Source organism: Heterodontus francisci, chromosome 7, assembly GCF_036365525.1.
Source record: "Heterodontus francisci isolate sHetFra1 chromosome 7, sHetFra1.hap1, whole genome shotgun sequence".
In the NCBI taxonomy this organism is placed as follows: domain Eukaryota; kingdom Metazoa; phylum Chordata; class Chondrichthyes; order Heterodontiformes; family Heterodontidae; genus Heterodontus; species Heterodontus francisci.
The window spans coordinates 95,523,289-95,550,339 of NC_090377.1; the positions used below are offsets into that span (position 1 = coordinate 95,523,289).

The window sequence follows — 27,051 nt, forward strand, 5'->3', positions numbered from 1 at the left end:
AGGCAGACACAAAGTATTTGCTTAATGTCTCTGCCATTTCCTTATTATCCATTATAATTTCAGCTGTCTCTGCCTCTATTGAGCCCATGTTTACTTTCACTAATCTCTTCATATTTACATACCAATAGAAATGTTTACCAACTGCTTTTATGTCTCTTGCTAGTCTACCTTCATATTCTCTTTTCTCTTTCCTTATCAATTTCTTGGTCCTCCTTTGCTGAATTCTAAAATCCTCCCAATCCTCAGGCTTACTACTCTTTTTGGCAACATTATAAGCCTCTTCGTTTGATCTAATTCTATCTTTAATTCCTTGTTAGCCACAGTTGAACCATTTTTTCTGTGGAGTTTTTATGCCTTAAAGAAATGTATATTTGTTGCAAATTACGTATTACTTCCTTAAATGCTAGTTATTGCTTGTCTACCATCATATCTTTTAATAGTTTCCCAATTACCTCAGCCAACTCGCCCCTCATATGCACATAGTTTGCTTTGTTTAGGTGTAAGACCCAAGCTTCGGACTTGATAATTATATCACTTTCAAATTCAATATAAAATTCTATCATATTATGGTCACTCTTCCCCAGATCCCCCTTCACTATGAAGTTATTAATTCACCCTTTCTCATTGCACAATGCTAGATCCAAAATAGCCTGTTCCATAGTTGGTTCCTCAACATACTGATCTAGAAAACTATCTTGTATGCATTCCATGAACTCATCCTCCACGTTATTACTACAAATTTGATTTGCCCAGTCTATATGAAGATTAAAATCCCCCATGATTACTGTACTATTCTTGTAACATGCACCTCTAATTTTCTGATTTATACTTTGCTCTACACTACAACTACTGTTAGGGCGCCTATAAACAACTCCCACCAATGTTTTCTGCGCCTTGCTGTTTCTTAGCTCCACCCAAACTGATTCGACTTCAGATTTTTTGAGCCAGATCCTTTCCTCTACTGTCTATATATCATCCTTTATTATCAGGGTGATCCCTCCTCCTTTTCTATTTTGCCTATCTCTTCTAAAAGTTAAGAATCCTGATATATTTAGTTCCCAACCTTGGTCACTTTACAACTATGTCTCCATATGGCTCCTGCCCCCTCCCTCAACTCTCTTTCTGGTCTATTGATGACTGTACTGGTGCCAATTCCTGCTCTCAGCCTGAACTGAAAACTTTGTCAACTTTGCTTCCAACTTCCACCCTTCTCCCTTCCCTTCCTCAACTTTTCTTTCTCCATCTCTAGGGATAAGCTGTCCACTAATATTCATTATAAGCCATCGACTCCCACAGCTACCTCGACTACATTTCCTCACACCCTGCCTCCTATAAGGACTCCATTACATTCTCCCAGTTTCTCCGTCTATCCATAGCATCTGTTCTGATTATGCAACCTTTCACAACAGTGCTTTTGATACGTCTTCCTTTTGCCTCAATGAGGATTCCCTCCACTGTGCTTGCAGAATCCTCGACCGTGTCCAACCCATTTTCCGCCCCTCTGCCCTCACCCCTTTCCTCACTCCCATAACCGTAACAGGGCTTCCCTTGTCCTCACTTTCCACCCCACTAGCCTCCACATCCGAAAGATCATCCTCTGCCATTTCCACCACCTCCAGTGTGATGCCACCACCAAAACATCTTCCCCTCCCCTGTCAGCATTTCAAAGGGACTGTTCCCTCAACACCCTGGTCCACTCCTCCATCACCCCCGACACCTCAGCACCTTCCCATGCAATCGCAAGAGGTGTAACACCTGCCCTTTTACCTCCTCTCTCCACACCATCCAAGGCCCCAAACACTCCTTCCAGGTGAAGCACCAATTTACTTGTACTTCTTTCAATTTGGTATACTGTATTTGCTGTCCACAATGCGGTACCCTCAACACTGGGGAGACCAAACACAAATTGGGTGAAAGTTTTGTGCAACATCTCCACTCAGTTCGCAAGCATGACACTGAGCTTCCGGTCGCTTGCCATTTTAATTCACTACCCTGTTCTCATGCCTATATTTCTCTCCTTGGCCTGCTACAGTGTTCCAATGAAGCGCAATATAAGCTTGAGGAACAGCACCTCATCTTCTGATTAGGTACACTACAATCTTCTGGACTTGGCGTTTAAAAAATATTTTTAAAATTTATTTTTATTTAATTTTTCATCATGTGCCTGTCTTAAACTTGTTTTTTCATGTTTTTGCTTTCAGATGAGCTGTTCATTATTCTACCACTAACACTCTCTCTGGACTCGTGCTCTGTCTCTTACTACAACTATTAGCACTCCCTTTGCCTTTTATTCCGTGACATCTCTGTCATTTAATCTCTCCTGCCCTCTGCCCTATCACACTTTCCCTTTTGTTCTACTTGCCGGTTCTGATGAAAGGTCACAACAGACTTGAAACGTTAACTCTGTTTCTCTCTCCACAGATGCTGCCAGACCTGCTGAGTATTTCCAGTACTTTCAGTTTTTATTTTAGATTTCCAGCATCTGCAGTATTTTGCTTTTATTTTATCTCCGTAATGGCTATTGGGTCAAACCTATTCATTTCTATCTGTTACTCTCTCTGTCCCTTCCTGACCCACTCTGCTTATTTTTACCTAAAACGCTGTTCAGTTCCACAGCCTTGATATTTCCCTTGCTGCTTTTGAATTTTCCCTTTTCTGAATCCTCCCACCCACCTCATTTACTCGCTCAAAGCCCTGTTTACTGCCCTAGTTATTCGATTCGCCAGGACACTGGTCAGAGCCCAGTTTAAGTGGAGCCTGTGCCAAAGAAACAGCTCCTTCTTTTCCCACGTAACACAACCTTTGGAACTCCCAGTCGCGACTGCAGAGAACAGTATCTATTCCCTGACTATACTGTCCCCGATCACTACCACATTCCTTTTCACTCTCCCAACTTGAATGGGCTCCTGCACCATGGTGCTATGGTCAGTTTGTGCATCCACCCTCCTGTCCTTGTTCTCATCCATACAGGTAGCAAATACCTCATATCTGTTGGTCAAAGTCAAGGCCTGACGTTCCTCCATCACTACATCCTGGCCTGGATCCCCATACCTGCCTTGTTGATAGTTGTTTCTATTCTGTGAACAATGGGTCATGGCCAGAATGCTTTAAAAATTCCATATTATATATAATTTCTGGAATGTGGCCTAGTGGTACAGAAAATTCTATGATTCTGCACTTCCAGCAGAGTCTCCACTTGCAGGGGCTATAATACTGCAACCCCAGTTCTCGGACACAAACCCGTGAACATGACTCCACTCGCATGGGATCGTGGAATTACTCCTATAGTGTGAATTATTCTCAAACATTAGGCAGCTAGTGTTATTCTCTTAGCAATTTTCTAGAACAGATACCATATACATGCTGATTATTCCCATAGTTTTGTACGCATTGCTGTTTGTATAGTTATGGTTCAGAAAGAAATGATGGACAGATATAAAAATGGAAGCGGATATTGACTAAATTTAAAGATTAAAATAATAACTACGATGTTATGTGACTCTACATGCGTGACAATGTCAGCCATGGCTTCGTGGTAGCATTACTGCCTCTGAGCCACATAAAAGTCCCATGGCACTATTTGAAAAAGAGCAGGGAATCTCTAAATCCACACCATTGAAACAGATTATGGGGAAATTTATTTCATTGCTATTTGTGGGGCCTTGGTGCGTGCAAACTCGCTGGGGCCGTTAACTACATCACAACAGTGGCAATATTTCAAAAGTACGACATCTGTGAAGCACATTGGGATAATTAAATCTCCAGAAAAGCAAAATTGAAGCCCATGGGATTAAAGGGGCAGTGTCTACGTGGATATCAAATTGGTTAAGGAACAGAAAGCAGAGAGTAGTGAAGAGCTGTTTTTCAGGCGAGAAGGGAGTTTGCAGTGGTGTCCCCTAAGGGTGAGTATTGGGACCACTACTCTTTTTGAAATACATTAATAACCTGGACTGGGATATATGGGCATCACTTCAAGTTTGACAATGACACGAATCTTGGAAATTTGGTAGTGTGTGAAAGGAGCTCATATTCCAAAGGCAAGTGTTTTGCGGGGGGTGGGGGGGTGGGCGTGAAGGGCAGATACTTAATTTAATTGTTATTGTGAGGTGGGAAAGGAGCGTTAGAATTGGTATAACTGCCAACACTGTTGCACTGTACAATCCTCTCTTTAACATAGCAACTAAAATTTTAATTGTTTTAAAAATAATCTAGTATGACTGCAACCTAGAGCTAACAATTTTTAAAATAAAAGAACTTGCTATTTTAAAAGCATTGTAAGTGTTACAAATGTTTTATCAAGTGATGTAATTGATTAACCTTTTTTTTAAGCTACTTGTTTCAACAACTACAAAACACTTACAATAATGTAGACACTTTTCCCTGTTCCGGTTGGACCCACAAATATAGAAGGTTTTTGATTTGTTGTCAAAAGCCTCATCAATTTCATATAACGAACTGTATCTTTAGTTGGTACAATAATTTCATTGAACTCCACATCTTTTGGAATGGGGGGAGCAAAGTTCAATGTATCCGTCCACAGTTCCCAACTCCCTGATCCCTAAGAATGAAAGATGAAAAAAGTTAAAGCTAAATTAGGTGCAATAAACCCGTTATTGATCAATAAAAGGGCACCAATATGGAGGCAAATCAAGCAATATTTTCTTTCACATTCCCAGGTCAAGGTATCTTGATTTTATGGTTATCCAACTTGGAGCCAAAAATCCAGGGGTCCTGCTTTGCTGGTGGAAGTTTTTTTTTATTCGTTCATGGGCTGTGGGCGTCGATGGCTAGGCCAGCATTTATTGCCCATCCCTAATTGCCCTTGAGAAGGTATTGGTGAGCTGCCTTCTTGAATCGCTGCAGTCCTTGGGGTGTAGGTATACCCACAGTGCTATTAGGAAGGGAGTTACAGGATTTGACCCAATGACAGTGAAGGAACGGCGATATAGTTCCAAGTCAGGATTGTTTGTGGCTTGGAGGAGAACTTGCAGGTGGTGGTGTTACCATGCATTTGCTGCCCACGTCCTTCTATGTGGTAGAGGTCGCGCGGGTTTGGAAGGTGCTGTCGAAGGACCCTTGGTGAGTTGCTGCAGTGCATCTTGAAGATGGTACATACTGCTGCCGCTTTGTGTCGGTGATGGAGTGAGTGAATGTTGAAGGTGGTGGATGGGATGCCAATCAAGCGAGCTGCTTTGTCCTGGATGGTGTCGAGGGTCTTGAGTATTGTTGGAGCTGTATCCATCCAGGCAAGTATTCCATCATACTCCTGACGTGAGCCTTGTAGATGGTGGACAGGCATTGGGGAGACAGGAGGGGAGTTATTCGCCGCAGAATTCCCAGCCTGCTCTTGAAGCCACAGCATTTATATGGCTGGTCCAGTTCAGTTTCTGGTCAATGGTGACACCCAGGATGTTGATAGTGGGGGATTCAGCGATGGTAATGCCATTGAACATCAAGGGGAGATGGTTAGATTCTGTCTTGTTTGAAATGGTCATTGCCTGGCTCTTGTGTGGCGTGAATGTTACTGCCACTTATCAGCCCAAGCCTGGATGTTGTCCAGGTCTTGTTGCATATGGACATGGGCTGTTTCAGTATCTGAGGAGTCCCGAGTGTGACAGAATGATTCTCCCATCTGCCCTCAGATACAAAATCTTGGGGACAGACATATTTAAATACTCAGGACTGGTGGACCATCCTTGTAAGGGTGCATCAGAGGAGCCAGTCCCAACAGTGGCCAGGAAAATTGCAGCTGTACGATACTAAGGATGGAGCTGAGGCCCAGGAAGGGCTGAAGGGGAAGATCTTTTAAATTTTAAAAATGCTCTTAAGTAAGCACATTGTCAGTTTAAAGGTAATTTATCTACTCTGACTTCTGCAGTACAGTTGGCAACATTTCCATTGTGTCTAATGAGGGATTAAATGGATGAATTCCACACAAGGTCCTCCAAATATATCCCCTTTATAAGGGGTGAAGGTGGAAGACTTCCCTGCATTTCCTCTCCTAACTGAAAATTAAGGTAGAAGCTAAAGAGGGCAGAAACCAGGGCACAAACAGGCTGCACCCAAAAATTGTGATTTCTCCCAGCAAGCAATGCACTCACTCGCTTGCCCTCCTCAGCACTATGAATTTCAGTCCTTTATTTCCAAGAGAGAACCTGTGGTAGCTTTTATGGGGAAATAACATAGCCATTTGTTGAATAGTTTCTCACAACCTAATTTAGGGGACCATATTCATTTGCCCCTTACTTATCAAAGTGACAAATGATTTTTATTACATTTTCTACTTAAAAATGCAAGCAGTAGACATGTTTACCTCCACACTGCAATCTCATTGATTTAAGATCCAATGCTGATAATTACTCAAATCTGCTCTGTTTAGTCAATTGAGTGAAGCTGCCCTTACATAAAGCTTATGCTATCAATGTCAGTTCCCAATGTATAGGCCTGACATACCTGAAATCTGCTGGATTTATCAAGGCTGGCCACCAGGATGACTAAGGAAAAACAAATCTACCTGACCATCGGTCTAATTGAATTCTGGCATATCTATCTTTGAGTTGTAACTAGCTACACAATACAAGTGCCAGAAGAGACCTCACATAGTGTAAAAGCAGCTTTGTATTATTCATAGTGAACTTTAAAAAAGCTCAGTAAGATGGAAGGGTGTTTATTACAAATAACTTAAAAACAATGGCAAAAAGCACCACACCTCAACTCTGTGTTGGCAGAACCTATTTATTGTGTTTTATTTATGCAATAGAAAGTTGAAAAGGACATGCACAAAATATGAGAAAAATTGTTAAAAATAACAACTTTTTGGGATTCTTATATAAGAAAAAATAACATTTTGAAGTTTGACTTTTGTCCTGTGTCAAAAATGTGTCAGAAAGTTGAATTAATTCATAAATAGAACCCTCCTGCCTTCATTTTCCAAAGTTTTAATAGTTTTCAATGAAACAAAATGATTGGGCAAGTTTAGTTTTGCATACAAATTACAATACATAAGCAGGCCATTCGGCCCAACCAGTCTGTGTTATGTTTATCCTCCACATGAACACTAGTCCTAATCCCATAAGTTTACCCTGTTCCCAGATCCCTTTTTTTCAACCATATATCTAACCTATTACTAAATATTGACATGATCTCTGCATCAATCACCAATTTCTGTTCTTTGCCTGTTACTAGAAGGAAAATCATAAGCAATTTATCCATGATATTCCAATAAACTGTCCACTGCATTCAAAAGATCCCACTGGTGATGCAGGGCTTCAGAAAAGTCCACCCTTATTCTGTTGTTCTAATTACATTTCCTAGCATATTGTCTATGCATTGAAAGTGATATGTCTACTGCTTCCCCCGGTCTTTTTCGAAATCTCTAATATAAATTTTCATTTGCATACCGCCCTGTCCATCCAGTATGCATACTGGTTAATTGTGGGGATATAGCCCAAGATGCACTGAAATTTATCAGTAGAAAATCATGGACTGCACATGCACGTTAACCCAATATGCACTCCCAAAGTATGAAGAATATGGAATTAATGAAATTCAAATGATATCTTTGTCTACTTAGATGTTGCATTTTTTGATTATTTGCAATCATCAGTGTTAAATTTCACTTGGCAGTTATTGGCCCATTACAGAACTGATAATCTTTAGCTGCATTTTCTGCTTCTGCAGCCCATCCTATATTTGTGCCACAACATTTCTGATCAGCTTATCATTGGTTTTTGATAACTAAGTCATTTAAGTAGATTAAAAACAATAGCAGCCCAACCCCTAACCCTTGTGGGAGATAATTCAACACTTTCCCCACTCCTGATACAACAGTAACTCTTCTCAAGGTTCCTATTTTTAGCCAGTTGTGCTTTATCCTTGAATTCCTGGGTCTTTTAGTTAAATTAGTAACTTGTTGTTTAAGTCTTCATCAAATTCTGGCTGAATGTCCAAATAAACCCATATGAAGTGCCATTGTCTACTTAATCTCTAATATCCTCAAAGAAGTCAAGGTTTGTTGAGCAGAATCTTCACCACATAGATATATGACTTTATTATTAAGTTATTTCTTACACAGATATATTCTTCTTTCAACTTGCCCTAAAACTTCATGTTACCCTAATACAAAAATAAAATCTAAAGACAAGAAAGGGTCATTCAGCTCCCTGAAGATAAGGGCTTACAAGTTGGTCCATGCACCCATTTTTCCAGGCACTGCCGACTACTAAGGCCCAAATATGGCGGATAGGAAGCATGTGCATATTTCTAGCTGGAAGTGAACTGCCTGCCATATTGGGTAAGAACAAACAAGAGGTGTTCTTTAGCTATGTCTGAGCAGGCATTTGGGTCCTTTGCATAGGAAAATAAGACCTGTTTGAGGCCCTCTTCTGCAAGATCATTTTTTCCTGAGGGAGCCATAGTGAGTGCCAACTGCACACAGGGAAACCAGCCTGAGAGATCATCTGCAACAAAGAAAGCAAGTAATTTGCCTGAATGTGGAGCCAGGAGTAGCTGGCTTCATATCACTTCATATTAAAGGGCCAGACCGGTGGACCCAAAACCTCCTCCAACCTATCGCTGCCACATCCAATCTGTCCCCATATCTCTGCCATCTCCAGCCCGGCCCACATCCCTTTCTCTTTCCTTAGCCTCCTGATCCCCAACAACCCTGATGCCTGACCCATACCAATCTTCAGCCCAGGCCCCAACCCTCAAACTGTGCCCCATCCTGATCTTCAACCCAAATCCTGATTTCTAACCCAGGTCCCAATCCCTGGCCTGTGCCCCCAATCTCCCTCACTTCCAGTCCTGACCTAGGTCCCTGACCCCATGGGCCCGGGTTTCCACACCTACCTGATTTTCGAACCCTCAATCCCCAGCTCAGCTTTCTCTGCCTCCCACTACCTTCTCTCCCTCAATTCTTGGCACTCACCAACCCAGCACCCAGACCCATTTACTTGATGGTTGCTGTGACGCTAGCAGTAGTCTGATTATTAATGACTCTTCATTGGTGGGCTACAATGAGCCTGTCAGTGAGAGGCACAATGCCCAATACCTGGGGAACCTCAGGCCTCACTATTCCATTGCAAGGCATTGGTTTGGATTTTACCAGGCCAACAACGATGGACTCTGTTGCGGGGGGTGCGGGGCTGGAGGATGGTTCCAGCAGAGGCCCGCCACGGAGCCCGATGCCGGGAGGGTCTGGCCTGATCCTCCCGCAGTGGCAACACTCCATGGTGGCAACACTCCATGGTGCCCCCCCCCCCCTACCGCTAGGTGATGGGAACTGCATTACAATATTTAAATAAATGAGATGTATAAATTTAAATCAACTTACCTTTAATCTTCCGGGCCCGCCACAATCTTCAGTGCGGCGCCAGCACTCCCGCACCTTCAATTCCCCGTCTGGGGAATTGACACTGGTGTGACGCTGGTGGGAGGGGGTAGGAGTTAAGATTTTCAATGTGGGGGATGGGGACAGGGTAACATAAATGTAATGAGTGTCGGGGATGGTGGGAAGAAGTGAACTTTAAACTTTGTGCAGTCTGGGGGGGGGGGTGGGGGTAGGTCAGATTTAAAAGGTAAGTGTTTTGTGGGGGGAAGGGCAAATAGTGAATGTAATTGTTATTGGGGAGTGGGAAAGGGGCGTTAGAATTTTATTTGATAAATTTTGGGGGGTATATCTTTAACAATTTAAATATTTCGGTAGGGCTGGCTGCCCTTTAAAAAGGGCGCCAGCACCTGCGCACAGGCAGCTGATTCCATTGCCGGCGTCGGACAGCCTGCCCGCTCCATGTGATTGGGCCGGGCCGCACCAGCTATTTAAATGAGCCACTGCGCGGAAGATAGCAGCAGCTCTGCGGGGCCGCCATCGCCCTTAGACTCTGCATCGCCTGTACTTCCAAAAATGGGGCGTCCAAATTTCAGGGCCCACCTCTTTAGTTTAGTTTAGAGATACAGCACTGAAACAGGCCCTTCAGCCCACCGAGTCTGTGCCGACCATCAACCACCCATATATACTAATCCTACACTAATCCCATATTCCTGCCACATCCCCACCTGTCACTATATTTCCCTACCACCTACCTATACTAGTGGCAATTTATAATGGCCAATTTACCTACCAACCTGCAAGTCTTTTGGCTTGTGGGAGGAAACCGGAGCACCCGGAGAAAACCCACGCAGACACAGGGAGAACTTGCAAACTCCACACAGGCAGTACCCAGAACTGAACCCGGGTCGCTGGAGCTGTGAGGCTGCGGTGCTAACCACTGCGCCACTGTGCCGCCGCTCTCTAGTACCCTAACTCTCCCATGTTAACACCCAGCCATATTTTGAATGCCACTAATAGTTTTGTTTTCACACTGTGCTTGTCAAATTATTCCAAATATTTTGCACTTTTGAGGAAATACATTTTTTCCTAACACCTGATTTAGATTGTCTTCCACCAATGTAAAGTCACTTTTCTTCTTCCTCTTTGGCCTCCTTATCGCGAGAGACAATGGATACGCGCCTGGAGGTGGTCAGTGGTGTGTGGAGCAGCGCCTGGAGTGGCTATAAAGGCCAATTCTGGAGTGACAGGCTCTTCCACAGGTGCTGCAGAAAAATTTGTTTGTCAGGGCTGTTACACAGTTGGCTCTCCCCTTGCACTTTTGTCTTTTTTCCTGCCAACTGCTAAGTCTCTTCGACTCGCCACACTTTAGCCCCGCCTTTATGGCTGCCCGCCAGCTCTGGCGAACGCTGGCAACTGACTCCGACTTGTGATCAACGTCACAGGACTTCATGTCGCGTTTGCAGTCTTTAAAGCGGAGACATGGACGGCCGGTGGGTCTGATACCAGTGGCGAGCTCGCTGTACAATGTGTCTTTGGGGATCCTGCCATCTTCCATGCGGCTCACATGGCCAAGCCATCTCAAGCGCCGCTGACTCAGTAGTGTGTATAAGCTGGGGATGTTGGCCGCCTCGAGGACTTCTGTGTTGGAGATACGGTCCTGCCACCTGATGCCAAGGATTCTCCGGAGGCAGCGAAGATGGAATGAATTGAGACGTCGCTCTTGGCTGACATACGTTGTCCAGGCCTCGCTGCCATAGAGCAAGGTACTGAGGACACAGGCTTGATACACTCGGACTTTTGTGTTCTTTTAAATCCTTTAAAGTCACTTTAAATCGAAATAATACCCTACTTTTAATTTATCAGTAATAGTCTGGTAGTTGTCTACATCCCTTCTCTCACCCTTAAGTTATATTTTTGTTCAGTCTTGTGGAACCTTGAAATTGTTTATCAATTCTTCCATAAATATAGTCAGATCATACCAAAATTTCTCCCTGACCTCCTTTAGAACCATTAAATGTATACCATGCAGCACAAAGAATTTGTTAACCTTATGCCCCCTGAGTTTATGAAGTATCTCTGGTTGCAAATTTACCTAGAATTATGTGTATTATAGAAATTGGATAGCAAGTTAGTCTTATCCTCTCTCGTGAATACTTGAAAATAATTATAAAACATTTCAGCTACTTTATCTTCTACTTGAACTTCACTGCTACTTATACTTTTTTGAGTTCTAACTTTCTCTCTAATTGAAGATATTTAAAATACTTTTAAATATAACAAAAATTGTTCTTTTAAATGAAATGTTCAAGATCTTGATCTAAACTAATTTCTAGGAAGCCTTTGCATTTCTAATTTTTTTTGAATTATATTGTAGAAATTATAAATCTGAATTAATAAAAAAGGACCTCCATATTTGCAAGTGCAAAGGTACAGTGGTACAATGCACTGGCTCACCAGAGTGATAGAATTTAGATTTGATCATTCAACCATCTGAGTTCCTAATCTTAATCTTATTGCTACAAATAAATGCATGACATCTTCTCTCACAGGAGGAAAATCAAGGGAATCTCGTCTGCAGTACAAGAGGTGTGTACACTGATACCTAGGGGCAGGTTGTCTGTCCACTCTCTTGGCTACCAGAGATAAGAAAAATGGGAAAAATGAGAAGGTCACATATCCTCTTCATAAGCTTAGAATCCATTTTGGTCAAAGTACTTATTCTATTTTCAATTAGCAATTTAATACATACGTCTTTAACGAACACATAATCATAAACAAGTCCCTCCTTGGGAATTGGAACTGTGGGGAGTTTTGCTGGAGGATCAACTTGGAGAAATAAATTGTAGAGTGTTCTTGTGGCCTCAGTAAGAGGCCCATCGGTTATCTCGCGCACAAGCTTATCAAATTTCAGTCGATCATCTTCTATGAAGGTAGCACCAACAGACCAGATTAAGGAAAATAGAAAAATTCCCTACGAAGAAAAAAGCAATTGTGAGCAAATGAAATCACACAAAAATCCATTTAATAAAGAACACTTTAAGCAACTTAATTTTGCACTAAACTTAACACAGTCAGATGGAGACATACTGGGTGGGATTTCAATTCTGGGGTCGAGACCCTGACATCGTGTTCATTTCCAGGTCCTGATCCCACACCAAGTCAGCAATGCACACACGTTGCGATTTTAATACAGTAAGTCGTTAATTGGCCTACAGTCACGTTTGCTGCCTAATTAACAGCGGCAGATGCAGGAGGAGGCGTGACACAGGCAGCAGCAGGCAGATTTAAAGGGTGAGTGGCAACCATTGCTGTGGCTGTCATTCATCCCCGCTATGCAAGGAAGAGCTGAGCAGACAGCAGTGGGCAGGAAGGGCCCCTGTGCCACAGCAGCTCCCCATTTTTCTGACACCTCGCTGGAGGTGCTACAGGCTGTCAATGCATAAGCTATCTTTTCATTATTTTAAGCAGCGGAAGCATCTGATCACTGTCCCAATCTCTCAACACCACTTTCTCTTAGATCTCCCACAGGGTCAACTACAGAGGGGCTGGAGTCCACACAACGCTAACAAATTCCCAAGAAGTCAGAAGAGTAAGCAACATCGGAGCATGCACTGTCAGATCTTTCTTGCGTACAATCCAGCAGCGCAGACACTCGCACTCAGTGGGTCCTCGCGCAGTATTTGAAATGGCGCCACAGGGTGAAGCACACATTACTTCAGAGCTGGAGGATACGGGGGAATCAGAGTCATCTGTGGGCAGTCCCTTGCAGAGGATACGGAGGATGGAGGACAGGCGCAGCCCATTTGGAAGTCATGAAACAGATGGCTCTACCTGGAGAATGCATGAAATGTGTGCCCACATGTTGGAGTTACCTGAGGCTCTGTGGAGTCATGGGATGAGAATGGAGGAGTCCATTCATCTCATGTGCTCCATCATGTCTCAGTGCTTTGAGAGAGTGGCCAACCTCTTGGAGAGCCATTACTCAGAGTGGATGCACGAACAGTGGTATACTCAAGTGATCAAGGGTGCCATGAGAGGGCACTACCCCTCACGGGGCTGCATCATCATCAGCCGCCTCCATGGTCCCTCCAACAGACGAAGCATCTGTAGAGTTACAGCCTGTGACAGAGGCTGCCCTCCGCCCTACGCCCCCACCAGTGTTGCCAGTGCAGCAGCCTTAGATGGTTCCACCCCAGCATGTCCACACCGAAGCTGACTGCCATGGGCATATCAGCGCCAGACAGGCACTAGCAAGGAGTCTGCCTCCACCTCATCCTCAGCTGCAGGGGAGCAACCCGTAGGAGTGGCCGTCAGCAGAGGCCACCGCTTCGGTAATGTCACTTTGTGGGTCACCTGGGTGTACTTGCTGTAAATAATAGTTAACTGTCAAGCAATAAAAGTACTGGCCATGTGTTGTACTAGGGCAGACTTGTGTGTTTCCATTTCAACATGGTGAGACACAGGAGAATGGGAAATAAGAGTTGGCAAAGCAATTGAGTGTTCTGGGGAAGAGTGTGTCAGGTGGATACTCTGGAGCTTTGCAGTGTTTATGCATTGGAAGGTTGCTGCTTTTGCTGCGAAGTGGTGGTTACTCAGATGAAGGAGACTATCCTCTCCAAATGTCATGCAGGCTGAGTGTCGCTCAGGTCAAACGTCTCTGCATCACAGTGGGTCTGGCATCCCTACAATCCTGATGAGTGTCCACCTCCTGAGCCTGCCAATGGCAGCATCCCTGCAGCATATGGGGACAGCTCTCCAGTTATCCTTCAGCCTCCTCCTCATCTTCCTCCTCCTCTTCCTCCTCTGAGGAGCTTTGCCGTTCCAGTCCTTCTCCCTCCTCAAGGTCAACAACTCTCTGGAGGGCTATATAATGGAGAGCTCAGCAGACCAGCATAATGTGCAAGACCCTTGAGGGAGTGTACTGGAGGGCACCACCCGCCAGGTCAAGGCGCCTGAGCCTCATCATCAGGAGGCCAATGGCTTTCTCCATGCTGAACCTTGTGCTCAGTTGTCATCAGTCGCAGTGTCTCTGTGGCATGTTGACGCACCAGAGTCATCAACCATCTCTACAAGGTATACGTCCTATCCACTAACAACCATCCACGGATTTCCAAAAGCTCCATGAAGACCTGTGGGACATGTGATTGCCAATGGATAAAGGTGTCATGGCAACTTCCAGGAGTGCATGCACATACCTGCATAAAGCACTAGCTGTGGTCACATGCCATCTTAAATATTTAGGGAGTGGAATCCCTTCCTATTCATGAATCTCCGTGGTTGGTCAGTTGGTGCCTCGATGGCCATATAGGTTCAATCTATGATCCTCTGCACCTGACAGCATCCAGCAAGGAAGGCAAATCCCACTGCCCTTTGAGCTTGAGTACCGCTATCTACCTTAAATTCAGTGTAATCCCCTGCCCTCTCAAACAGAGCATCCGTCAACTCCATGATGCAGTGATATGCTGCTGCCTGCGAGATGCCACAATGTCTGCTGCCACTTCTTGAAAGGAACTGGTTGGAAGAAAGTGCAAGGCCACTGCGACTTTTAGAGCCATGGGAAGGCCATGCCGATGGTTCCTGTGAACTCTCGGATAACCCTCAATGAGGCCACAGAGGTCAGCAACCATCTGCCAGTACAGGCACAGTGTTCCGCAGCGTTGAAGCTCCGCCATGTCCAGGCAGCTTCTCCTTTAGCAGTAGGCCCTATGCTGAGGATATTGCCTTTGTTGCCTTCCTGCCCCTCGTTCCTCACCCCTGCGCCCCTGTTGCCCAGGGATATGCCTCTGCTCCTGCAGATGCTGATCCTCATCGCTAGTTGATCCAAGCATGGAATAGCTTAATCTGATTTCGTCATATCCTTCCTTCCTTTCCATTGGAATGTGGAGTCTTCCTGAGCCCCTCCCATCATGAATCTGTATGGCCTGTAAGTAGAAGGGCCCGTTCACCTCCCTCCTCACTGAGCCAGCACCCCCAAAATGCTCTTGTGGAGAGTGAAGAGATGTGAGAGATAATTCTTCTCACTCAGCACAACTAGCTGCCTGTGAATGAGGGCCTTCTCTGAGCCTTCCCTCTTCAATGACATCTCTAGCTGCTGACCTGCCATTCTAACTCACTCCCTACTGTGTCACTGCCTCCTCCTCCCTGTTGTGGTTAAGACCCTGTGGGGAATCCATGCCTTAAAAGGAAATTCAAAACAGGCCCTTCGAGCTCGTAAGAGGCTTAACTGGCCATTTATGCAGATCAGGCAGGTTGCCTCTTCCGGCTCCCAGCAGAGCCTTTTAAACTTGGAGCGCCAATCCCAGGGGCGGATTTAAGCAACAGCTCACCCCCGATTCCACCCTCCCATTAAAATAAAAATCTTGTACACTATTATAAATTGCAACTAGAGATAAAGACGTTGGTCCAGATTTTTCTGGACTGGGGCATCTCACGGCATGACCCATTAGCTAAACCCATTGATGCAAGTTTTGTTTTTTTTTAAAATTGCCCATAACTTTGCTGGAAGTGTGAGCTAATAAGAGCGTAGTGCGGGGAAATAGGGCATCTGAGACCTCATCGAATAACGGGACAAACTCCTTAAGCAATGGGATTTAAGGATTGATAAACAGAGGAAGAACAGAGAAGGTGGATGTATAGAGGGGGTTAAATCAGTTACAGAAAGAGAAACAAAGAAAAGAAAGATTGAATTGAGAGAAAGAAAAAAAGACAGAAAAGAACAAAGTTTAAATTCAATTCTGACAATTTTAAGATCTCAATTCACAACTTGAAGGAATAACTTCACTTTCTGGGCAAGAGAGGTTGATTAACAGACATTACCAATTATCACATTGTTAATAGGGTACTTACGCAGTAAAATCTTAACTTTCTGTGGCAAGTTTAACGGGCAAATAATGTGCAAGTGCAGCAGCAACTTGATGAAAATCACAAGGAGGTTAAGCGCAAGATGCCATTTTGGCAAAGCTAACAGTAGAGAGCCACTGATCAAGTCAGCCAGCAACTTGTGATGATCGCAATTCATGTGGTATCTCTGCCTCACTACAAGTTGGTGGCCGATTAGCGCATCGCTCAGATGCCGTTATTTTTTCAGCAAAATATGACCCGTTGGGTATAGTTTTCCTCATTCTTTGAGTTAAGTCAATCACATGCATAACATTCCCCATTATCCACAATTTTTGTTATGAAATTTACACCTGGTACAGAAAAGTGATCCTGTCCCACTATGAGAGAGCAGGCCTTCTGCTCAACACCTTTGGTTGGATCACAGAAGGTTACTTTGAGACCTTAATTTCCATTAAAACATAAGTGATAAATCAACGAACTCAGAAAGAGAAATAAGGGGTCGGCTGGAAGAAACTTGGAGAATGAGGATGAGCAAAACTAATTTTATTCCTTACTTGTTCAACTTCACATGCAAATAGAAGTATACCAAATAGAGCAAATTAGATTGGTGAGAAGCCAAGAACCTGTTTCTACAGGCTTCATTGGAGCATAACAGTGTCAAAGCAGTTACTGTCCTGAAGTGCTATTATACAACAGATAACAAACATAACCCCACTATTTAAGCCAGGAGGAAGAGAGAAAATGGGGAACTATAGGCCAGTTAACCTAACATCATCAGTAGTAGGCAAAATGCTAGAATCTATTGTTGGGGATGTGGTAACAGAGCACTTAGAAAATCATAACAGTTAAGCAGAGTCAACACGGATTTATGAAAGGGAAATCTTGTTTGACAACTCTGATAGAGTTGTTTGAGGATGTAAGTAGTAAAATAAATAAGAGGGAACCAGAGGATGAAGTGTATTTGGACTTTCAAAAAGCTTTTGATAAGGTGCCAAAAAGAAATTACTCAAGATCAGGATTCATGGGATTGGGGTAATATATTAGCATGGATTGAGTGTTGGTTAATGGCTAGAAAATGGAAAGTGGGAAATAAACAGGATATTTTTGGGTTAGCTGGCAATAACTAGCTGGGTACCTCAAGGATTAGTGAACCAGATGGGTTTTTATGGCAATCAACAATGGTTCCATCATCAGACTAGCTTTTAATTCCATATTTATTAATTGAATTCAAATTCCACCTTCTGCCGTGGTGGGATTTGAACCTATGTCCCCAGAGCAATATCCTGGGTCTCTGGGTAACTAGTCTAGTGCCAATACTGCTACATCACTGCCTGTCCTGTGCTCATTCGTCCTCACTGTTTTCCTTCTATTATCTTTTTTGTGTTAACATTTATATTAATCTTTTCTACCTGGTCTATATTTCCAGCTTTATATTGTATCTTTTTTATCTGTCTTTTCCTTCTCTGCTTTCAATAGCCACTTTGGAGGTGGGAGCAAATTCTTAAAAAAAGATTTTCATTCGCAACAAGCAGGCTTTAAGGTACAGCAAAAAATCATCATAGATGTGATCAGATCTATTTTATTTTTCACATATTTTTCCACTGATACTGTGCTCAAGTAAGGAAGTGCTTGCCACAGATGAGCAGCACTTGGTCAGTTCAAGTAGCCTAAATTTAACGTTGTATATGTAAAAGAAATTTAAATTTTTCATAAGTTCCTATATACACATTATAACACTATACATGGAGGATAGCAAAACATATATGACAATGTAATTTATAAAGCAGAATTTACGGCATGTAAAATCTCAGTTCTAACTGTTATGGACATTATAAACACAAGTGGACTTCCCATAGCATTGATCATGGGGTCCAACAGGCATGGAAAGGCACTGTAGGAATTGTAGCCTTTGGGAGACCGAGAAGGGTTGAGGTTGGGGCAGAAGGAGTGGGCCAGAGATTTGGTTTCCCTGTCCCTCAGCTCTGAGCCCCAGGATCTCTTTTTAATTAAGAGGAGTGGGGTATGATAATGAGCAAAACGGGGAGCAGCGCAGCAGGGAACCTCACAAGGAGTCTCCAATCAGAGCAGGAGAGCCAAACCAAGAAACAAGTTCAGAGGCTGAGGAGATCAAATAGTCGGAGATTATTATAATAGCAGAAAGAATTTAGGAGGCACCAAAGCTTGACTAGTGTCGGTAGGCCTGCAATTAAACAATGACAGGATAGGAGATTACATCGGAAATTTCCATAATAATGTTTACACTGCGAGTTTTTATTGTATAAGTTTACATAAAGAATCACCAAATACATATTTGACAAATCACAAAAATCTTTTCAAATAGCTTCAGAAAGATGCACAGTTCCAAAGTTATCCACATAAGAGTAATGCATACCTCAATCCAAGAACAAATGTCACGTTCATTCATTTGCTTGATTTTGGCAGCATCTGTAAATTCTTCCATTAGACAGTCCATAAGGCTCATGAGTGACCGTACCAAGCTTGTGTCATTAGTAGGAGCTAGCTCCTGTAGGTTGAAAGGAAAATTTGAGAATTTTGTTATTGATGGTTAGCATTTACCAGGAACCAGCAGTAGTAGAGAGGCTTTGTTAAAAAGTAGGTGAAGAGTTGTGGAAAGCCCTTAAAAATGATGTAAAGGTGCTGTCAAGCCAGCCCCCCACCTAACAAGACTGAGGCACATGTTATTTCACCACTTGAACATTAAAACTTAAAATTGCAAGCCCCTGACTGGAAAGACATTTGCATAGTAACAGACAGTGTTGGAACAAGGGGGACCCACTCTTTGCTTCCCCAATAGATCGAAGAAGTGGTCAGTCCAGTTTTAGTCACATGACTGACTGACTGACTGTGTTGGAGTTTTTTATTAATTTGAATTTCCAAAAGGGAAAGAAATCAGGAAGCATTTTTCTCCTGGACAGAGAACATCTCTCTCCTGTCTGCTCTCATCTCGTTCTCACCAGCTTCAGAAACCATTGAAGACATATGAACCCCAAGAGAGAAAAGTCTCCTACAGTGAAAAAGGTTCAAGAAGAATACTGGGCCCCAACAAAAAGTAAGAACTGTCTACAATCAAGGACTCGACTGTGAGCTGGAAGCACAGAAACAGGAACAAGAAACTCCTTTAGAGACTGCTTCAAACCTCTCCATTTTATATTTTTCTGATGTTCTTTTCTGTCCCTATTTGAATATGTGTATTACATGTGCATGCTAGCGTGGGCGCGCATGTATCCGTAGGCATTAACTGTATTAAAGTTTAAGTTTAAGGTTTAATAAATTTCACTCTTCTCCTTTAAACCGAAGAAAGCCCTGTTTATGCTCATTTCTTTGCCTTATAATTGGAAAGCTGTGAACAAGGATTCACAAAGGGGGAGCTCAATATACAGTATGTTTAAAATTAAACCATGTTACAATAAGACCAGGTGAAAACAGCAACAGACCCTAGACACCTTTCTCACCTGGTCGTAACAGAAATTTGGATGCTAGCATCTGGAATTTTATCCACAGACGAATGAGAGCAATTGGAAGTGGGAAGCCAAATTGTTCCCAATCAAAAAAGAGCAAAATTTCAATACAGGTTTTCTTGTGATTGTGTGCGATTGAATACTAACATATCTGCAACTGAAGCGAGTAGTTCTCCAAGCCAGGGTGAAGTAACTCGGGATAAGTTAAAAGTACCGTCAATGGAGCAGCTGAGAAAAATGGCTGAGCAGTGTGAGATCACTGTACATGGCAAGGCTAGGAAGTCTGAACTCCTAAGGCTAGCGGCCAACCATTTTTCCCTTGAATCTGAAGAAGCAGAAGCAGTGTTTGAAGCAGATTCCTACAGGGTATTGTTAGCAAAGATACAATTGGAACAGAGGAAACTTGAATTTGAGGAGAGAGAGAGGGAGAAAGAGAGAGCTTTCCAAAAGGAACATGAAGAAAATGAAAAGCAGGAGAGAGAGAAAGAAAGGTGAAGGAACGAGAGAGGAGGGAGAGAGAGAGAAAGAATATTCTGGAAAGAATGCGAAGAGAATTGAAGCAGCTTGAGTTAGCTAGGGGGCGACAGAGTAGCCCTAGTGAAAGCATGGCCAATATGGAGGAGCATAATTCAGGGCTGGGTACAAGATTGCTAAAATTCACTCAATTAATTCGAAAATTCAATGAGGAAGATCTGGAAGCATTTTTCATGTCTTTTGAGAAACTGGCAAGGCAGCTAAAATGGCCAGCTAAGACCTGGTCTCTTTTAATGCAAAGCAAACTAACCGGAAAAGCCAACGAGGTTTATTCCTTGTTGCAAGATAAGAGTTCATCAGATTATAAACTGACCAAAAATGCTATCCTCGGGGCATATGACTTAGTACCCGAAGCGTATCGCCAAAAGTTTAGAACCTTCAAAAAGCAAGCCAATCAAACTTATCTGGAGTTTGAAAGTAAGCAAACAGCTGGCTTTTGACCAATGGCTGAGGGCTTAAAAAATACAGCTCAACTATGAGACTCTCAGAGAAGTAATCCAAAAAACTCTCTCCCACTCTCAATAAAGACCCATGTAGAGGAGCAGGGGTTCAGGGAGCACGGCAAGCGGCTGGTCTGGCCAATGAGTTTGCTTTAATTTATAAGTCGGTTTCCCAGAGACGAACCTTTCCCAATCACCCCCACAAATCCAAAAAGGACTAAGGGTGGGAAGGTGATATCCACCCAGGCAGTCCTGGAAGAGAAAGGAAAGCAGGAGACACATGGGGCACTTCTCCAGCCAAAAAGGAAGGTGCTGTGAGCAAGAGTGAGACCCGGAGACCTGTGTACTTCCATTGTAATAAGGCAGGGCATATAAAAACTGACTGCTAGAAACTAAAGGGGAAACCAGTAGGGCTAATCAGGGCACATCTGCTCAGTGAAGACAGGAGCCTGATGGAAAACACAGAGCAAGCTGTGGCTTTAACTGCAGTAAGAGTGCAACCCAAGAGGCTTACTACGGCCAATGCAGGAAAAGTTGATAGGATTCCTGAAGGTTATCAGGTTTTGTATTTGAAGGGAAAGTAACCCCATAACCCTTGAGTGGGGTAAGCAAGCCCATAGTGAATCTCAGGGACACAGGCGCCACCAGATCCCTTTCACTGGGAAAAAGCCAGACCTTTCTCCCAGAGAGTGCAGTGAACACCAGAATGGTGGTGAATGGTATTGGAGGGCAGAGTATGCCTGTACTTGTACACTAGGTGCACCTGGAATGCAACCTAGTTTCGGGATCGGTGACTGTAGGAATTGTCCCTAGTTTGCCTATGAACAGGGTTGACCTGCTCCTAGGTAATTATCTGGCAGGAGTGAAGGTGGTAGTCCCCCCAGTAGTGAAAGAAAGACTGCAGGTGGTCAGAGAGACAAGGCAGTGGCAGGAGACGGTCCCCTGCAGAGTCCCCAAATGTGTAGTGGATCAGGCCATGATCAAACCAGCTCCCCCAGAGGAGACTGCATTGGCACCTCAGGCAAATGACCATGAGGTCTGCCTGTCCGAGACTTTCTTTGGAAAGTTAGGAGACCCAGCGAATGAATTAAATCGATTTTCCCTAGCTGAGGTTCAGCGAGCCAACCCAGTATTATGAGAGCACAGGCTGCCCAGTCTGAAAGTGAAGTAGAGGGAGTCCCTGACTGCTACTACTTAAAGAATAAGGTACTGATGAGGAAACGCAGTCCTCCTCACAGACCTGAAGGCAAGGAGTGGAAGTAGTTCACCAGTTAATGGTGCCACAGAAGTATCGGGGAGAAATTAGAGTACAGTGGCTGTACATGCCAGTATACGAAAGACCAAAGCCCACACAAAACAGCTGTTTAACTGGCCAAAACCCCACAAAGATGTGGTGGAGTACTGCAGCAGGTGCCACATGTGCCTGGGTGAGGGGAAACCCCAACCTACAGTGAAAGCTGCATCCCTAGGTCCTGTACCGGTGTTAGGAGGACCCTCCAGCAGAGGGCTGGTGAACCATAAGGGACCCTGCTGAGAACAAAAGGGGACAGGCAGGCACACGGCTGGCAAAAATTAAGGAAAAGAAGGGGAAAAAGTGACCTTGAGGGCAGGTTAAAGGAAGTTTGTGAGGAATCCCAGATGGAAACCCCTACTGTCTGGTCAACCAACCCCAAAAAATGTGAAACGTTAGACCCCACATCCACCTATATAAATGCAGACTCTAGAAGCACCCCACTAGAGTTGCAAACAGCATTTACAGGAACCTGCAGAGACAAAGAGAGACCTCTAGGGGGCACAGAAAGCTTGACGGTGATGCCTCACTTAGTCGAAGTGTCACAGGAGCGTGCAGTTAAGTCTGCACAAATACCTGCAGGTAGGAGTGTCCCAGGGAACAAAGGGGAGAGTAACAAAGCCTCCTCCCTCACTGTCAGAGGGAAAGGGAACCACCCATTCCCTGAAGTCAAAAGTCTTTGCATGACTCAGAGAATTCAAGATAGACCCGCCCACTACTACTCTCCTGAGGAAGAAAAGGGGAACTTAAAGCAGCCCTGGCAGCCAGAAAAGGTCATTCTAATAGGCTGTAGGATTGGTGAATGAATGGAAATGAATGACAGAAATGCATGTTTTTTCTTACTGTATCTTATATTTCTCTCAGACACTGTAATGAAATGCACCATTTTATTCAAATCGCATTTCATTCCCCTGGGTGTGGAGGTGTCAGGCAAGCCCCTCACCTGACAAGACTGAGGGGCACATTGCTTCACCACATGAACATTAAAACTTAATATTGCAAGCCCATGACTGGAAAGATATTTGCAAAATAACAGTGTTGGAACAAGGGGACCTAGTCTTTGCTTCCCCAATACACAGAAGAAGTGGTCAGACCAGTTTTAGTCGACTGACTGACTGTTGGAGTTTTTTTTTAATTTGAACTTCCAACAGGGAAAGACATCAGAAAGCACCTTTCTCTTGGTCTGAGAACACCTCCTTCCTGTCTGCTCTCATCTCACTCTTACCAGCTTCGGAATCCATTGAAGATACATGAACCCTAAGAAAGAAAGGTCTCCTACAGTGAACAAGGTCTAAGAAGAATACTGGGCCCCAACAAAAAGTAAGAGCTGTCTACAATCAAGGAATCTGCAGTGAGCAGGAAACACAGAAACAATAACAAGAAACCTCCTTTAGAGACTGCCTCAAACCTCTCCATTTTATATTCTTCTGCTCTTTTCTGTCCCTATTCGCATGTGTGTATTACATGTGCATGCTAGCGTGGGCGCGCATATATCCATAGGCATTAACCGTAGTAGAGTTTAAGTTTATGGTTTAACAAATTTCACTTTTCTCCTTTCAACTGCAGAAATCCTGTTTATGCTCATTTCTTTGCCTTATAATTGGAAAGCTGTGAACAAGGATTCACAAAGGGGGAGCTCAAAATTAAAATTAAATCCTGTTACAATAAGACCAGGTGAAGACAGCAACAGACCCCTAGACAACTTTCTCACCTGATCGTAACAGTGTTGAGGTTATGACTGAGTAATGGGAGAACCCTTATAGAAATTCATTCTAAAAGTATTTTACATCATTATGTCAAATTACTCTTTCTGTTTGTTATTTATCTCAGAACTGTAATTACGTAACTTCAGAACAAATTAACAGTGCAATGTTTCAATTAGGACTCTATACACCATACTAACCACCAATGCATCAGAATTAATTATGTGTGATACAGAAAAACTAGAAATTGGAAATCCCTACATTTTGGGCAAGGGGGTTGTGATTGCAACCTGCCCACACCGGTCCCAAAAGAGGTGAAGAGCACCTAAAATTGGTCCACCCACCTCATGATTATAGTATGGCCCTGTGCTGAACTTCTCTCTGTAGCAGTACCAGTGACCACTGCACACCACAGGGGATGAATAGCGTTTTGAAGAAACCACATGTAGGCTTCCCTTTTTAAAGACGCTGGCTTTGGAACACTCAGGGACAAGGGGTACGTTGCACTAAATCAGGGAACAGGCTCCCTGCTGGAGGCACTGGTCAAATTGGTGGAGGTCAGGACAGATGCCATGTTTTCACTGGGGGACAGGAAGGGGTTAATGCTCAAAATGTCACGCCCGGGACATGACAGAAGTGGCATACGTGTAATGACCTCACTCAGTGGTCAAGGTAAGTGAAGGCATCTGTACATCACATCTCAGACCCACCACACCATCCCCTCTTACACTGCTCAATGCACCACACTTCCATCACTCACCCAGCAGCACACACTGCACTCAGGACTCATCCCTAACATCCTGAGACTACACCTCATCTGCACACACCTTCCAATCATGTCAGCCTCAGGAGTAAAACAGGACGATAAGTGGTGGGGGAGGGCAAAGACAGGAAATGCAGCAGGAAGCCTCACAGGGAGCCTCAAATCAGAGCAGGAGAGCCAAGCCAAGAAATGAGGTCCCCTCTCTACACTTCCGCAAACCTACAACCATACAGCAATGGCAGGCACGTCCAAACACACTGACATACAGTCACTGCCATTCGGTCCTCTCTCTTGCAGGAGAAGATGGCGTACAGAAAGCAAGAAAGCCACAGGACAGGCTGAGGGCCAGCAGGCCTGCATCCCTTCAGTGCCCTGAATGAGATGGTCCATAGAATTATCAGGATCAATGCCACAGAGCATGATGGTAAGTTGCTGCCTTATGCACCTTCTCCAATCACTCCTCACCCTCATCCTGAAAAGTGCCACGAAGATGGAGTGACTGTGGAAACCTAGCTTCCCTCCTCATGTCCCTTCCCTCCTCTCCCCTTAGAGATTTGTGCTTTCAGATAGTCGAGCTGATGCCTGATTAGCCTCCGAATAGCCATGAGGAAGAGAAAGAGCAACTCCACAAGAGTGAAGAGGTGTAACCACCGCTTAACCTTACACTTGCAGCCACCAACTCAAATACTAGGGCTATGCAAACATTAGAGGCTAGTTTAGAATCAGGATCAGTTTGTGGTGAGCCTCACACTGCGGTCCCTCTCGCTCTGTCCAGTTGAACATGGTGGATGTGGTTTCCTCCCTGCCTCCTCCTCTTCCTACCACGGTGGCCTCTGGATCCTAGGAGGGAGTGGCGAGATCCTCAGAATTGCAAGATTGTGGAGGATGAAGTACACCATCACAAACACCCTCGCGGTGTACACTGAAAACTGTTGCTTGAGGAGGTTGATGGTTGGCTCCATAGTGTTGTGGTTGGCTCGATGGCTTTCATTGATGGTCCTCTGACCTCGCGTAGTAGGATGGTGGAAGATGGTCATGAGACATGTGTGGAACGGGTAGCCCTTATCGCCGTGCAGCCATTCTCCGGTGCATCTTGGAGGCACAAAGATGGTTGGTATTGCAGACTGCCACAGGATAAAAGCATTTTAAGTGCTACCAGGAGAGTGGGCATTTACCAAGATGAACTTGGTCACACACAACTGCACATTCAAAGAGTTGTGGCATTGCTCCCTGTTGACGCGGTGGAGCCCAGAGAGCCATGTGGTATGCAGTCAATGGTGCCCCGCACCATTGGGAAGTTGCAATTTCCACCATGCATTCCCTGTGAGCGCCACTCCCTGCTCGAGAAAAGGGGATGCAAAATCTACTCTTCTAGCTCCAAAAATTCTCTTAGGATTACAAGAAAACCCAAATGTATTTTTACAAGCAATAAAATATCTTTGCAAACATTCGGAAGCAACCTTGATGTTTAATGAAAAATAGAACGGAGAGGCAGGAGTGGAATCTATATAAAGCCAAATAATTCCATTCTAGGCCGTTCTATGATTAACTGAAATGAGTTCACTGTGAGCAAGGTTCCTTGTGTTTGTTGTTTTTATCATAATTAAATTGTGTGGGTACATAACAAATTTTAAAATTTGCTATAAATATTAAACTACAGAAATATTTCCCAATTGTTCCATATATTTCAGTCATGATGAAAGACCAAGCAGTGCACTGAAAATGATCTCCAGAGTTCTGCAACTAAACTGGACGTTTTTAAATTCTTCACTGACAACAGAGAGGTCTGTTTTGTGATTAATGTATTCAATTGGCACAATTATTGTCTGCACTAAAGATGAAGCGTTAGAGCACTGGATTCCTTTCCATAATGCCACACGAAATAAATGAGATAGTGTTGGAGAATGATGGAAAATTCAAACGGATGCCTATCACAGTCTCACCATCTGTCATCAACAGAATTGCTGTTTCCCATTCCTTTCTCAGTCACCCAATGTAAATGGCAACATGGGGTGGGGATGGGGTTTGCAGCCCCTGGGTCAACAGCAGATTTTGCTCCCACCTCCCATGTTATACAGCTTCCTGGGCTTATCATGGGGATAGTAGCAGTATGCTCAGGAACAATCAGTAATAGCCCTAAGGTTCACCATTGAAAGGAGAGGGTTTTCTAGCCACTTTAGGCTGGATTTTATGCAGCCGGCAGGGCCTCCGGTGCTGGGCTGAAAAGGAAAACCGCATTGGCCTTTTCGAGCCTCCACTGTACCAGAAGAGAAGTTTCCAGCAGCGGGATCTCAGTCCCTTTAAAAATGGGGATCCCGCCTCCAAGAGCTGCCAGCCAATCACAGGGTCAGCAGCTTAGCAGTATGGGCAGCATCACTGGGATCAGTGGCCACTGCCGGTACTGCAGAGGCCTTGGGCCCGGGCCCAGGCACAGCGCCGGAACCCCAGACCTCAGGTATGTGAGGCAGGGCTGTTGGGGCCAGTCTGGGAGGCCCCAGCAAGGGGTGGGGGCGGGTTGGAGGGTGAGTATTAAGTCCAGGGGGAGAAGGTTTCATGGATGTGGAGGTTTTGCCAGTGGGGTGCCTCTGTGGGCCACAGATTGCCCACGGAGGAGGGACCTCCCCCTACAATCCCACAGGGAAGGCACCTCGTATTACAAGGCACCCTCTC

The 27,051-nt window shown here is 44.2% G+C and overlaps 1 protein-coding gene across 1 annotated transcript in view; it reads right to left on the minus strand.

Moving 5' to 3' along the window:
• dnah7 (dynein, axonemal, heavy chain 7) overlaps positions 1-27,051 on the minus strand; it is a 461,512-nt gene that overhangs the window by 230,794 nt on the left and 203,667 nt on the right. The window contains exons 33-35 of the mRNA XM_068035667.1: positions 18,564-18,695; positions 12,081-12,302; positions 4,361-4,558 (exon numbers count right to left, since the gene is read on the minus strand). Of these exons, the coding sequence (XP_067891768.1) occupies positions 4,361-4,558; positions 12,081-12,302; positions 18,564-18,695 (552 nt within the window). The remainder of the gene's footprint in view (positions 1-4,360; positions 4,559-12,080; positions 12,303-18,563; positions 18,696-27,051) is intronic.